We start from the raw sequence: 13358 nt of genomic DNA, 5'->3' as shown, positions 1-13358 counted from the left end.
ATTTTAAAACATCACAGAATAATACAAATACATTATATAAGCCATTGTGTTTTAAAATTTACTTTTAAATGGCTGAGAAACATGATTAAAGGATACAATTTTTAAAACTGTTCTCAGAAATACCATAAAATAGTTTCCATTTAGAACAGGAAACTTACCTTTTTAGATTAAAATGTTTCCAGGAAATTTTCAAGTAGCATCTAAAATTTTAAGAAATTTTGCATCTTTTTTGAGAAATTATTTTCAGGTTAAAGAATATATGATTTTAAAGAACAAGCAAAATAAAGTTCAAACAAATCCCTCTACTTCAACATTTTTCACTTCTATGAATTATCTGAAGGAAATAATTGGACAAGACGACAAGGAAGTATATAGATGATATTTATGGCAGAATTGTTTATGTATAAAATAATCCCAAATGCACCTAGAGGAGCAAATTATAGTATATATAATTTAATAAAATGTTAAGTAACCATTAAAAATGATATAAATTTGTAGATGTAGATTTACTGACATGAAGAGATATTATATATAATAGTTTAACTGGTTATTTCCAATGGTGATGTTCATTTTCTCATTCAGATGTTATTGTATTTTCTGAAAAAAAGTTTTACTATGTTCATGTATCTCGTAGTCAGAAAAAATAAAGCTATAAATATAGTTAGTACATTAAAAAGAGATGATACAGCAAATTTTTATCAACTCGCTTTTCTTTAAGAGAAGGAAAATGATCAAGAAAAACATATGACCAATTTCTTCAGCAGTGCTATTAGGTAAAACTTGAGGGTAGTGGGCCTGAACACAAGATGTTCAACAGGCCTACTGTCCACACAAAGTGACAGGAAAAGTGATGTGGAGACATTAACAAAAGTCAAGACATGAATCCTCTCCCCTTTCTTTTTTATCCCTCCAAATTATTGCTTATCTAACAGACTATTGTTCCCAACATATAATTTCTTTTTGCTGAGTCAAAAAAAAAAAAAAAATTAAGGCATTTAGAAAGCATCAATGGGGATTGAAGAAAGGGTCCTACTTAAATATTTCCACCCATCAATAAGTTCTAATGACTCCGTCAATTGCTCATCCCTCAAAATGTATGTCCCATCATGTTATTTCTCTGTTCAAAACTTTGTATTGGCTGCCTGTCTAATTGAAGGCAGAAGCCAAAGGCCTTACAGAACAGGCCAGGCCCACCACTCCTCCTCACCCCCATCCCACCTTTCTTCCTCAGGCCTTCACTTCTGTTCTCTTTACTCAACCCACTTTGGCCTCCTTGCTAGCCCTGAATACACCTTAGGGTACCTGAACTCTTCATCTCCCCTGTTTGAAATACTTGCCCCGAGATGCCTGCAGGGCTTTAACCCTCACCTCCATAAATGTGTTTGCTCAAATGTCACTTTCTCTGACCACTTCATGTAAAACTGGAAGTTCATGCCCTAGCTTTTCCAGCTATATTTTCCATTATACTTATCACCTTCTAATATACCATATAACTCACTTATTTTGTTTATTGTCTGCCTCCATCAGTAGGATATAAGCTCCATAAAAACAAGAGGTTTTCTCTTGCTCAGGGTTTCTAATATCTAGAGGGATGCCTCACATACATAAGACACATAATAAATGCTGAGGAAAGAATGTGTGAACCAAAACAACAACAACAATTAACAGTTATGGCTGATCCAGGATTCAGGAACTTTGGCAGGGAATACATTTCTCTAGTGTATTGCTCATTGTCCTACACAAATGCCAGTCCACCTTATGGCTGTGAGCTGATAACAGTATCATGAAAATTATCAACTTTTTTGAGCTACTTGGTTTTGTCAGGTTTCAAATATATTATGAATACATTCTGAAACGTGATTTATTTACCCTAACTCCAACTCACCTTACCCAGCAGAGCAAAAGTATCATTCCCATCTTGGAGTCCCTCTTCAAAATACTTCAGTGCTTTTTTAGTGTAAGGCTCTTTTCCTCTTGTAATATCAAGCCATGCTTTCAAAACGTGTCCCTGTAAAATGAATAATTCTATTTTTACTTTTTTAGAAATGAAAGAAATAAATGTTAATGAAAGAGCCTAATGTCATTTTTCTGGCAATTAATAACAAAAAGGACTCTATCAAATATGTTATGAACAATAAAATTCTGTTAATGAAATCACTTTTGAACCCTTGCCAGCCTAGTGTCTTGGGAACTATACTACAAATTTCAGCCTTTAACATTACTATTAAGCTCAATATTAAAATTAAGGAGCTTATCAAATATTCCATTAGTGTTAAAACCACTATTTTCTCTAAGACTTTGCTAGTAATTGACGATTAATAACACTTAAACATGAAATTCAATATATAGATGAGAATTTGTTGTCTTTTTTTGGACAAACAGTCTAAATGAACCCAGATGAAGTAACAGAAGATGTCTTGCTTCACATATCTTAAAGATTCAGATAATCTGGCAATGATCTTCTTAACCTCTTTGATGAGTCCATTGAATTTCAAATGACAGGTGGATGGCCTGAGAAATTAGAATCTGAAGAACTCATGGATATTTATCTTTACACATGTTAGTGGGCCAATGGGTTGTAAGACGTAAAGGATTGAAAACAAGATGAAAACTGGTTATTTTTCTCTTTAAGGTCAAATAAAAAACTGTGAAATGTGTTCTTCCATTAAAAAAATCTAGGTTAACTGACAAACTTATAAACCTTTAACTAAGACTATATTTACCTACCTGTATTTCACCTGAAAATACAAATAAGGATCTTAACCAATGCTATGTGTTAAATCAGTGCCATTATTTGAATGGTTTTAACTATTGTCTCTGTGTGGATGATTCCCAGCCTATATTTCTAGCCGAAAACCTCTTCTAAATTTTTCTTTTTCCAGAAATTCATCTGCTATCTCCATCTTACTGTTCTGCCAGCACCAGAAATACAGCATGTCTTAACTCAAATAGATCACTTCCCTTTAAGATTAGTTTCTCATGCTGATGTATTTTCTATTTATGCTAACTGGTCTCTAATTTTTTTAGGCTTAAAGCCTCAAAGACATCCTAATATGTGATAACTTGTTATCTTTCCAAACTATTTATTATCAGTTCACAGGTCCTGTGAGTATTTAAAAATTTGAACTTTGTACTCACTGTACAATATTTTAGTGTAGTGCCTCAAAACCTTCTGCAAGGAAGTACTATCTTTTTCTTTTCACTGCATTTCAGTTTATTCTCAAGCCACTTCATCCAAGAAACCATTGTCAAATTAATCTTCTGGATTTGCACTCTAATAAAATCACTACCATAATTAAAAGTCTTCAATAGCCTCTCAATGCATGTCAAATCAGATACAAATATTTTTAACTAGCCGTCAAGATCCGTCAATTTGTCTCAAGTTACCTCTCCAAGCTTTTCTTCCCTTCTCGTTATCAACGTATCCTGTGTTCCATCAAATATGAGTATCTCAGTGTACCCTCAAGTGACATGTCTCATTTCCATCTATTATTTCTCACCTTGGGAGTATCTACTTCCCTTTTCCATAATCTTTGCCTGTTGAAATTGTATCCATCTTTCAGGTTTTAGCTCAAATGCTAGTTCCTTCAAAAAAATTCTTTCACATTCTCTTAACACTTAAGCGTGTGATCTCTCCTTAATTTAAAACAGTGCCTAGCACAAAGTAAGCAAGCAATAAATGTTAGCTATTATTTTCTTGCATACTTTAATCACATATCTCTCATATCATCTATCATTTTTCTCACAATATTAGCTGGGGATGTGCTCTATGCCACTACTGGGTTATTTATTCATGAAAGCAATGTTTATGTATTATTTTCCTTTGCATTATTAACAGTACAAATAATGGAGCCTTGTATCTAGAGCTGTTCAGTAAGGAGAGGGAGAAAGGAAAGAACAAAATATGGAGGGAAGGAGAAAAAGGAAGAGAAAAACAGAGGGAAGGAACCAGGCAGGGATCTTTGAAGACTCAGTAGCATAAAACTAACCTTAGAGAATTCCTATTCTACAATACACTATTAACCATATTGATAACCATAAATGGGTTAAAATAAAGCTGTTATTTACAAAGTGGCAACAGAGTGGACAATAATAAAGAGCTAAACCACAGATACTATTGGATATATCAGTAATATAAGCATTTTTTTAATGTTATTATTTTAAACTCAGAAAAATAGCTACCTGTTTACTACCATCTGACATTTTGATCATTCTGTCAATATATTCCCTTGCTTTATCATGGCGACCAATGTGCCATAAAAATAAGCCTGCATGGTATAAGGCTTTCTCTCCAGCTCCTTTACGTTGTTCCTTCACTCTGGCATCTGATTCCAGAATAGCTTCTCTATCTGGGAGGGGAAAATGATATTAAATAAAAATTAAATTCTGGATCAGGTATTTATAATAGGTCAGATAATTAACAAGGCAAAAAATTTACTTCTCTGTATAGTGGTACTGTCTAATAGAAATAAAATGCAAGCCATATATGTAACTTAAAATTTTCTAGTAGCACTTTCAAAGAAATAGAAACAATTAAAATTAATCTTAATGTTTTATTTAGCCCAATATATCTAAGATATAATTTCAATGCATCATTGATAGAAAAATTAATGAGATATTTTGCATGCTTTTTCCTTACTAACTGTGAAATCTGGTATTTCATACTAACAGCATATCACAATTAAGACGCTAAATTTTGGTTGGGCGCGGTGGCTCACACCTGCAATCCCAGCACTTTGGGAGGCCAAGGCGGGCAGATCACAAGGTCAGGAGATTGAGACCATCCTGGCTAACATGGTGAAACCCCGTCTCTACTAAAAATACAAAAAAAAAAATTAGCCAGGCATGACGGCGTGCACCTGTAGTCCCAGCTGCTGGGGAGGCTGAGGCAGGAGAACGGCGTGAACCCGGGAGGCGGAGCTTGCAGTGAGCAGAGATCGCGCCACTGCACTCCAGCCTGGGTGACAGAGCAAGATCCTGACTCAAAAAAACAAAAGTTAAATTTTATTTAAAAATACTTAATTTGTAGTTTTCATAAAACTTATGGCTGAAAAGCAGATTTTTAGACTCAAGTTATTCCTAAATAAGTTTTCTAACAACTGAATCAAGTATCATTTTTAAGTTTAAAAAGTAAATTAATTAGAATTAAATAAAATTTTAAATTCAGTTCCTCAAACTTGCTAAAAAAGTGGTATATGGCCAGGCATGGTGGCTCACACCTGTAATCCCAGCACTTTGGGAGGCCGAGGTGGGTGGATCACCTGAGGTCAAGAGTTTGAGACCAGCCTGGCCAACATGGTGAAACCCCATCTAAAAATAAAAAACAAAAATAGATGGGCTTGGTGGCGGGCACCTGTAATCCCAGCTACTTGGGAGGCTGAGGCAGGGAGAATTGCTTGAACCCGGGACGCGGAGGTTGCAGTGAGCCTAGATTGCACCACTGCACTCCAGCCTGGGCAACAGAGGAGGTATATGGTTAAGGATCACTGTAATGCACAATACAGCTATAGAGTTTACATCATTCCCAAAATAGAAAGGCTGTGTATGCTAATATTTTTTAATAATTTGACTTGTAAAAATGTATAACGGTTCTAACCACAATTATTAGGAACAGGTCCAGTACTGGTACTCAAAGTATTAATAATTCTTAAATACAATTCTAAAATATATAAACATGCCAGCTACTGTTATGGGTCAGTAAAAAGATGGCATAATTGCTGTTATAGTTTAATACTGACTGCTCCCTTAAATAGATAACTCTTATTCACTTACGTTAAATCTATACTTTCTCTCTCTCTCTCTCTCTCTCATATATATAAGTATCTGTTTAGGACACAGAAGTCAATTACACCTAAACCCTACATGGAATCAGAATCAGAATCAGCCATGCAATGAGGAAGAAGAAATGTAAGTTGAGGCCTGTGATTCCAACAGTTCTCTTTCTGGAATGGCTACCAAGGAGAAAGGTATGTGACTCTTCCTTTCAACTCTAATGATATAAATTTAAATGTGAAATTAACAAGGTACAATCTAATGAGTTAAGGAAACAAAACTGTTTCTGTAAGTCTATAGATTGCTTAGCAAGAAGACCCTTTTCTCCTCTCCCCACCCCTACAATCCCTTCAGAAGTGTTCATTAAACAGCCATGATACAGAAACAGAAATAAGAAAACAAACAAACAAACAAAAACAACCACCAGGCAGGAACAGGCACTGTACAGGAAATCTTTCCTACTCAGATTTCCATCACGTCCCTAATGAGGAATCAATCAGCTCTAACACCGTCTGCACAAAGCTGTTGCCAGATCTCAGCCTTTTTATAAGCAGGGTTTACATCAGCACCTTGGAAGAATGTATACTAAGAATCTAGAACTTTCCTAGGTGGTATTTACAGACATCTGGGCCCCTACTAGAGCTCAAGTCCATTCAGCATAATCCTTGGTGCAAAGCAGAGTTAGCACTCAGATGCCTCTGAACAGTATTTCTGATTCCATCATTTCAGTGTCCTGCAAATCACAGTATCCAACAGAATCAACACTGGTAAAAACAACCAATTAAATAAAAACTTGATTCTAATAATAAATTATTTTGTACTAATTTCTTTTATTTATACTAACTATGGCTCTCCCATGAAAATTTTCTGCTCTAGCTAAACCCACTCCCACTGGAGTACGGAGAAAGGGGATCCATAGAAGAGCCTAATCCTGAACCACTTCCATGTATTTGCCCATCCATTTCTCCTGTCTGGCCAATACTCTTCATATTCAAATTCTACCAGTCCTTCAAAGATCAGATTAAGTTCCAAAATTTCAAAAGCCTTCTCAGCCTACTCTTACAGCTTAATAGTGCATACCAACTTCAATTAATTATAAACTCATTTGTTTCATTTTATATTATTTAATAGAAACGTTGGAATTTAATCTTGGTGTTTTTTACATTTTGTTTTCTCCACTAGATTACCAACTTGATGTCACGAACCACTTATTACAATTCTTTTGTAGCTTGTAACTGTATTAGGCACAGTTTCTTGAAGAAATTAAGCATATATTTACATGTTTTAAATAACTTTGTATTGATTTGCATATGTATGAAGGAGGTATGTCATACTTGGCTTTAGAAAAAAGTCTCGTCTAATATTCAAGGAACCAGTCTGTGACCTTTGTTTATTATCTAATTTTTTGAAACACAATCTATATTTACAATCCTATTAGCTGTTACTGGATATATATGGAAGAATATAACACTACTTCTTCTTCATTACATATAATTTGGATACTCTTCTGCCTTCGCCATTAAGTTAACTATCCATTAAGATAGTTCACATAACTTTATTTTTTATTTTGTTTTTTTAGAGATGGAGGTCTAACTATGTTGCCCAGGCTGGCCTTGAACTCCTGAGCTCAAGTAATCCTTCACCTCAGCCTCCCAAGTTGCTGGGATTACTGGCTTGAGCCACTGCACCAGGCAGTTTACACAACTTTAATTGCTGGTTTATGTATAAATTTCCTTCTATAATCTAGTCATAATATAGTCAACCTACTACTGCATAAAAATTTGCTGAATATCTCCCAAGAGCTAGCCCTCATAAAGGGTTTTAAGGCTCTCAAGAAGCTTAATATACAGAAATAAACTGCATTGGCTGTATATTTGCACAAAAGTTGTAAACTTGGCTGCTGCAGAGCAATTTATGTACATACGGTACCTGTTTTTTTGCCTGTCCTTTTTTTGTTTAACAATTACTAATATACATTCCCCTTTATCTAAAAAAAATCCCTATGTACTAATGAAACCTCTGCCAGAGGATATAAGGAACACAAAAGTAGTATAAGACACATTTCTTGTGCCTGATGAATTTACACCCTTGTCAGGAAGATAAACATATGTATAAATTGTATCTACAGAAAATACATAATATAGTGTGATCGGACTGAACGACTTGGTAACTGAGAAAAATCAAAATAAACCGAATAGGAAAAAATGTCCTAAGCATTGTATTTAAATATCATACCTGGATTAGGACTCATTTTATGGGCATATATCAGTGCAAGTAGAGAACAAAGTGATACATCTTGTTTATTTTTAATAGCCTCAAATTCTCGAAGAGCTTCTTGAGTTTTACCTGAAAATCAAGATTATGATAGGAAAAATTGTTCTTAGTGCAAAGCAAGAATTTAAAACTGATGGAACATGTTTAATGATTAACACGTACCTTCCATTAATGTACCATAGGCATGATAAAACCTGAAGACTGGATCACTTCCATACCTCTTAATTCCTTCACTGGCAACCAGTAACACATGATGGAAATATCTCTCTTGACAATAGTAATTAATCAAAGTCTAAATGGAAATAATGAAAAAATGTTATAAAGGAATTCTGGTGCTCTGAAATACTCTAAGAAGCAGATAATACTCTAACATCTAGAATAATGTAAAATTTAGGCAATGTGACTTTTTTCTTCCAAGTTTCTTAAAATACTGTTAATGGTTAGAACTCAATGCTAAGGATTGCAGAACTGAATGACCATAAAATTACCGAAATAATTCAATGTTTTCTAATAATTTAAATCCTTTTTCCTAAGTTTTTGTTAACAGCACCGAAATGAGGCTGCTTTCACCTTTTTTTCTTTGCCCACATTTTCTTGAACGTTTTAGAAAACAGAAAGGCAGACAATAAACAGAAACTAAAAAAAAAAAGAAAAAAAGACAAGAGGCTTCCATTACCAGACCATAGGTTTCTTTAAAAAAAAAACTTCTTTTTAAAATATCCAGTATTTTATTACAGCATTACAAAGTAATGACAAATTAAATTCTTCAACATATCATCAAATGTTATCTTACTCGGCTTCGAGTTCTGTTACAAATAAATTGTCAGTTAAGAATAAATAAACTATTTTTCAATGAAAATGGTTGTCTTCAAGCTTTTTCCAAAGTTATATTATTTCCATATACAAGACGAAACTACTGTTGGGACCTACTAACTTCTGAATAAAAATGGGCCGGTGCTGTCTACCATTGAAAAATGGGTTATGTCTAAGGCTTGGTTGCTAACCTCATCAAAGACAGAAACCACACTTTCCCGTCATCACTAGGATACACCTGATTCACCAGAAAGCAGTTTGGGCCACCCCATACCTACCTACCTGGACTCTACAGCTTGTTCAGTAGCAGTGAGAAATACAGGTGACTAAGTGACAGGATTGAAATCTAAGGGTGTCCAGACAGCTCTGGTTTGTTTTGTTTTGTTTTTGAGATTCTGTCACTCAGGCTGGAGTGCAGTGGCGCAATCTCTGCTCACTGCAATCTCTGCCTCCTAGGTTTAAGCGATTCTCCTGCCTTAGCCTCCTGAGCTGGGACTACAGACACACACCACCGCGCCTTGCTAATTTTTGTATTTTTAAGTAGAGATGGGGCTCCCCATGTTGGCCAGGCTGGTCTTGAACTCTTGACTTCAAGTGAGCTGCCCACCTGGGCCTCCCAAAGTGCTGAGATTACAGGCGTGAGCCACCACGCCCGTCCGACAGCTCTGTTTTATATAGTCTCTTGCTTCTGGAGGGCTATAGTCCATGTACTTCTCTAGATCAGTTAGGCGACTGTTCTCTGTAATTTTACTCTGCCTCCCTCCTTGTGATCCCTGCTCCCTAACCTCTTTTTAGCCATGTTTCTTAAAAGTGTGCTCCATACCCCATCTCCAGACCCCCACAACACACTTCAGTGAAGCGCAGTTTTCCTCCAATGCTCCATTCCCTAAAGTTGCAAAATGACCTCTTACTTTGCCACAACTAAGGACACGTTTAATATCTTACTTGACTTCTGCACACTATCACTAAGCATCTATAATCCTCCTGAAAGGCAGTGGCATAGCACCATAAAAAGGACACGAATTTAAAGGCAAAAAGAATCTCTGGTCCTTCTTACAATGCCTCAGTCTGCTCATTTATAAAACGCTGTTAGTAATGCAAATGTACAGGTCACTGCGAGAATTATCATAGTATAAGAGTTATATTCTGAAAAAAATAAGTTCCTCTGTATCCCATATGTTGATGGAATAAAAAAAATGTGTCCTGCCAAGACCTCTTGTCTATGTTCCAGATTCATATTTCCATTTTCCACCTGCTACCCTGCTACTCATGAATCCTCCCTTCCTATTTGCCCAGTCTCTCTAAGTCTAACCACTCAGTAGGTTCTTCTATTTCGCTAGTCTACCTCCCACTAAACATACCTAATGCTACTGCCTTGGTTCAGGTTAGGTTGTTCAATCCAAAACATTTACTGACTGCCTACTAGTACCCAGGCACTGGGCTAGGTACTATGAATAGAAAGATGAGTAAGACATGGTTCCTGTCCCCCCAAAAAACTTACATTTTTCAGATGAGACTGTAATCTGAAGACTAACTGAAATACAATGTAGTAAATGTAAGAAAAGAGCTTATAAATTCCTTTGGGAATGTGGGATAGTAACATTTTGACAGCTTTGAAAACTGAATGTGGTGTGAGGGGAGGATGGATGACTAAAATCAAGGGAAAGATTATTGGGGAGGATTTCAGAGCTGACTCTTGAATTGCAAACCCCTCATTCTCGCTCCACATACATACACACTCTTCCTATTTCCTTTTCATGATTCTTGAGGAAGGTGTAGGAGTTAGGAAGAGGAACTGCAACAACACAAATAACAAATCATCAATGGTACACTGGAATGGTAGTGGTGATGAAGATGACTAAAAGCCACTCTATACTCTAGAGCAGGGTTTGGCAAACCACAGTCTGTGGGCCATATCTGGCTGGCTGTCTGTACAGCCAGTGAGCTAAGAATGGTTTTTATATTTTCCAGCTGTCAAGGAAAAAAAAAGAAAAATATTTCATAACGTGAAAATTACATAAAAGTCAAATTTCAGTGTTCATAAATAAAGTTTTATTGAAACACAGCCATGCTCATTTAAGTACTGTCTATGGCTGTTTTGAACGGCAATGGCCAATTAGATGTGATAGACCATATGGTCCACAAAGTCTAAAATGTGTACTATCTGGCCCTTTGTTGAGAAAGTTTGCCATTCCCTGCTCTGGAGGCTTAAGTAAGACAGAGAGTATTGGATGATGAGGCTAGAGACGGAGGTGGGGTGAAGAGCCTCATATTAAGTACTTGGACTTGATCCACAAGTCTAAGTGATGAGGAGCCCCATTTTTACATTAAAGTGTTTTTATTAAAAAGTTCATTTGGGTGGCAGTGCAAATAATACACTTAAGGGAATGAAAAAAATTAAGGATATAGGGGGATAGCTAGAACAGAGGATAATGTAAAACTTCAGGCAGAAAAACAAGACATTTCAGCATTCCCTAACCTCCCACACCGCCAAATTGTCCTCCATCCACTTATCACCATCTCACAGGATACACATTTCATTTACCTACTTGTTGTCTGACTCCTCCTACTCCAATGTAAGCTCCAAGATTGGAAGAGTTTTTCTTGGTTTTATTATTTCAGTGCTTAGAACAGTGTTAGACACATAGGAGGCACTCAATAAATATTTGTTGAGTCAACTGAATTAGGGTTTTTCCCCAGCATTAATTAGCCTGTAAAATCTGGGAAGGCAGAAACTGTTCAGTTTTGCTCACTGCCATCTCCAGCTTCTAATGGACATACAATAACCCTTCATAAATATTTGCTGAACGAGTGATTCAGTGAACAAATGAATAGAGAAGACCAACATCCGAAAAGTTATTTTATTTTCAAGCCTCATATCTTTAACTGTTTTATATCAGCCTTTCTTAAGTTGACCGTCATTGATATTTGCTGAATGGATGAGTCAGTGATAAACAGAGAAGACCATCACCCTAAAATAACCACCCCTCCACTTTTAAGTCTCACGTCTTTAATGGGTTTCATATAATCTTTCTGGGCTCTTTTTACCGTCCAGTGTGGGAGCTGACACTAGTTTGCCTTAAGTCCTTAAAAAACGCACCTGGAGGCGCAGTGTCATAGGTAACCCAAGCTTTCCTAGTAAACATGATACAAAAGTAAACACAACCAATAGCCTGGGGACCAGCAATTCAGAAACAGCGCGCGGGCGGGCTGCGCAGACCTGGGCTTCCCCAGCAGGGCCCGCGGAGACCCGCCCTGAGCAGAGGCTGCAGGCCCACCCTGCAACCCGAGCAGCCGGTGCACCGCAGGGAAACAGCGGCCTAGCGAAGCCACTCGAGCTCCCTCCGCGCCCCCGGGCCAAAAGGCCGCAAAGGAACTCCGCCTGCCCGCCCGCCCGCCCGCTCGCCCGCCCCCTCACCTTCAATTCCTGCGAGTCCATGGCTGCCCCAAGGCCGGGCCGCGGGGCTCGGGGTAGTTGTCTCGCCGCAGTCTAAAGGAAGATGCAGAATTCAGCGCCCCCAGCCTCCCGGAGCGCGCTAGCGCCCCGGAAACCGGCGGGAGGGGCGGGGTCGCGCCGCCATTGGCTGTCGGAGGGAGGGGCGGGCCTGTGTGGCGGGCCTGTGTGGCAGGGATCTTGCTGTAATGGAGCAGGCGCGGCTGGGACCCGGAGGGAGGGCTGCGAAGGCAGTCCGGGAGGGTTCGGGCTGGGAAAAGGGTCTCCGCCGGATGGTGCAGCTGGAAAAGAAGGTCACACTGGGAAACGGCTGTCTGAGGACAGTGGGCGGGCGGGCCGAGGAAATGGAATTAAGGAATAAAGGAAACGGAGTACGAAGAAGGGGAAGTCTGTTAACTGTCACCGGTTGTAAAGGAAGACACCATTTTCTGCACGTTTGTCTGGAGGCCGATTCCCGCAGTGCGGCTCTCCGCAAGGCTCTGCCGGGGCGGGAAAAAGCGGTCAACTTTCACGTGGGCAAGTTGTTTTACGGCCACAAGGTGGCGCAGAAAAATCACACGTTCTTTACAAAAACGCGATGCGCTTGGGCCAGTCTTTGCAGGCGTTGCTGCAATCTTTGTTAGAATGTATGTTCAATTAGCTCGTTTTTACCAGCCCCGATAATAAAAGGGACAAATAAATTAAACTTCCAGAACATTAGTGTCTTGTTTTCAATGATACTACTGATTTTAAACTGATAATAAAATGAATCCCAATGCAAATGTTTATGTTTGCACCCATTAGACAACTCAGTCACACACAGATTTCTTACGTCCAGGAAATTAAATGGAAATATAATAGACTAAGATTTTCCATTTCTGCTTAAATATTTAAAATAGTGGATAAGGTCTGAGATTTAAGTGATCTTTGCAGAATCTTTCACGTGGATTCCAAATTTTGATCCTAGTGTTAATTATCTTACTTTAGTTGACATGATATGTAGTTGCCTTTTCCAGATTTTAAGTTTCTTAAGGAGTTTATAAACATTGACTTTCCCCCCATGCCA

General features: G+C 37.8%; 1 protein-coding gene across 7 annotated transcripts in view; it reads right to left on the bottom strand.

The window, feature by feature from the left end:
* TTC21B (tetratricopeptide repeat domain 21B) overlaps positions 1–12524 on the bottom strand; it is a 98093-nt gene extending 85569 nt beyond the window's left edge. For 6 of the 7 annotated variants that reach the window (XR_010113655.1, XM_055291915.2, XM_055291918.2 and 3 more), the window contains exons 1-5: positions 12278–12524; positions 8209–8338; positions 8008–8118; positions 4183–4349; positions 1886–2008 (exon numbers count right to left, since the gene is read on the bottom strand). Coding sequence is in view for 5 of the 7 variants with exons in the window: in XM_055291915.2 (XP_055147890.1) it covers positions 1886–2008; positions 4183–4349; positions 8008–8118; positions 8209–8338; positions 12278–12298 (552 nt within the window). In the remaining 2 variants the exon portion in view is untranslated. Of the gene's footprint in view, positions 1–1885; positions 2009–4182; positions 4350–8007; positions 8119–8208; positions 8339–12277 lie in introns of those variants that run through there. The other variant, XM_055291919.2, reaches the window with a different exon arrangement.
* Positions 12525–13358: the final 834 nt, after the last annotated feature.

This window comes from Symphalangus syndactylus, chromosome 9 (assembly GCF_028878055.3).
Source record: "Symphalangus syndactylus isolate Jambi chromosome 9, NHGRI_mSymSyn1-v2.1_pri, whole genome shotgun sequence".
Classification (NCBI taxonomy): domain Eukaryota; kingdom Metazoa; phylum Chordata; class Mammalia; order Primates; family Hylobatidae; genus Symphalangus; species Symphalangus syndactylus.
This window is presented reverse-complemented; position numbering and strand designations above follow the sequence as displayed.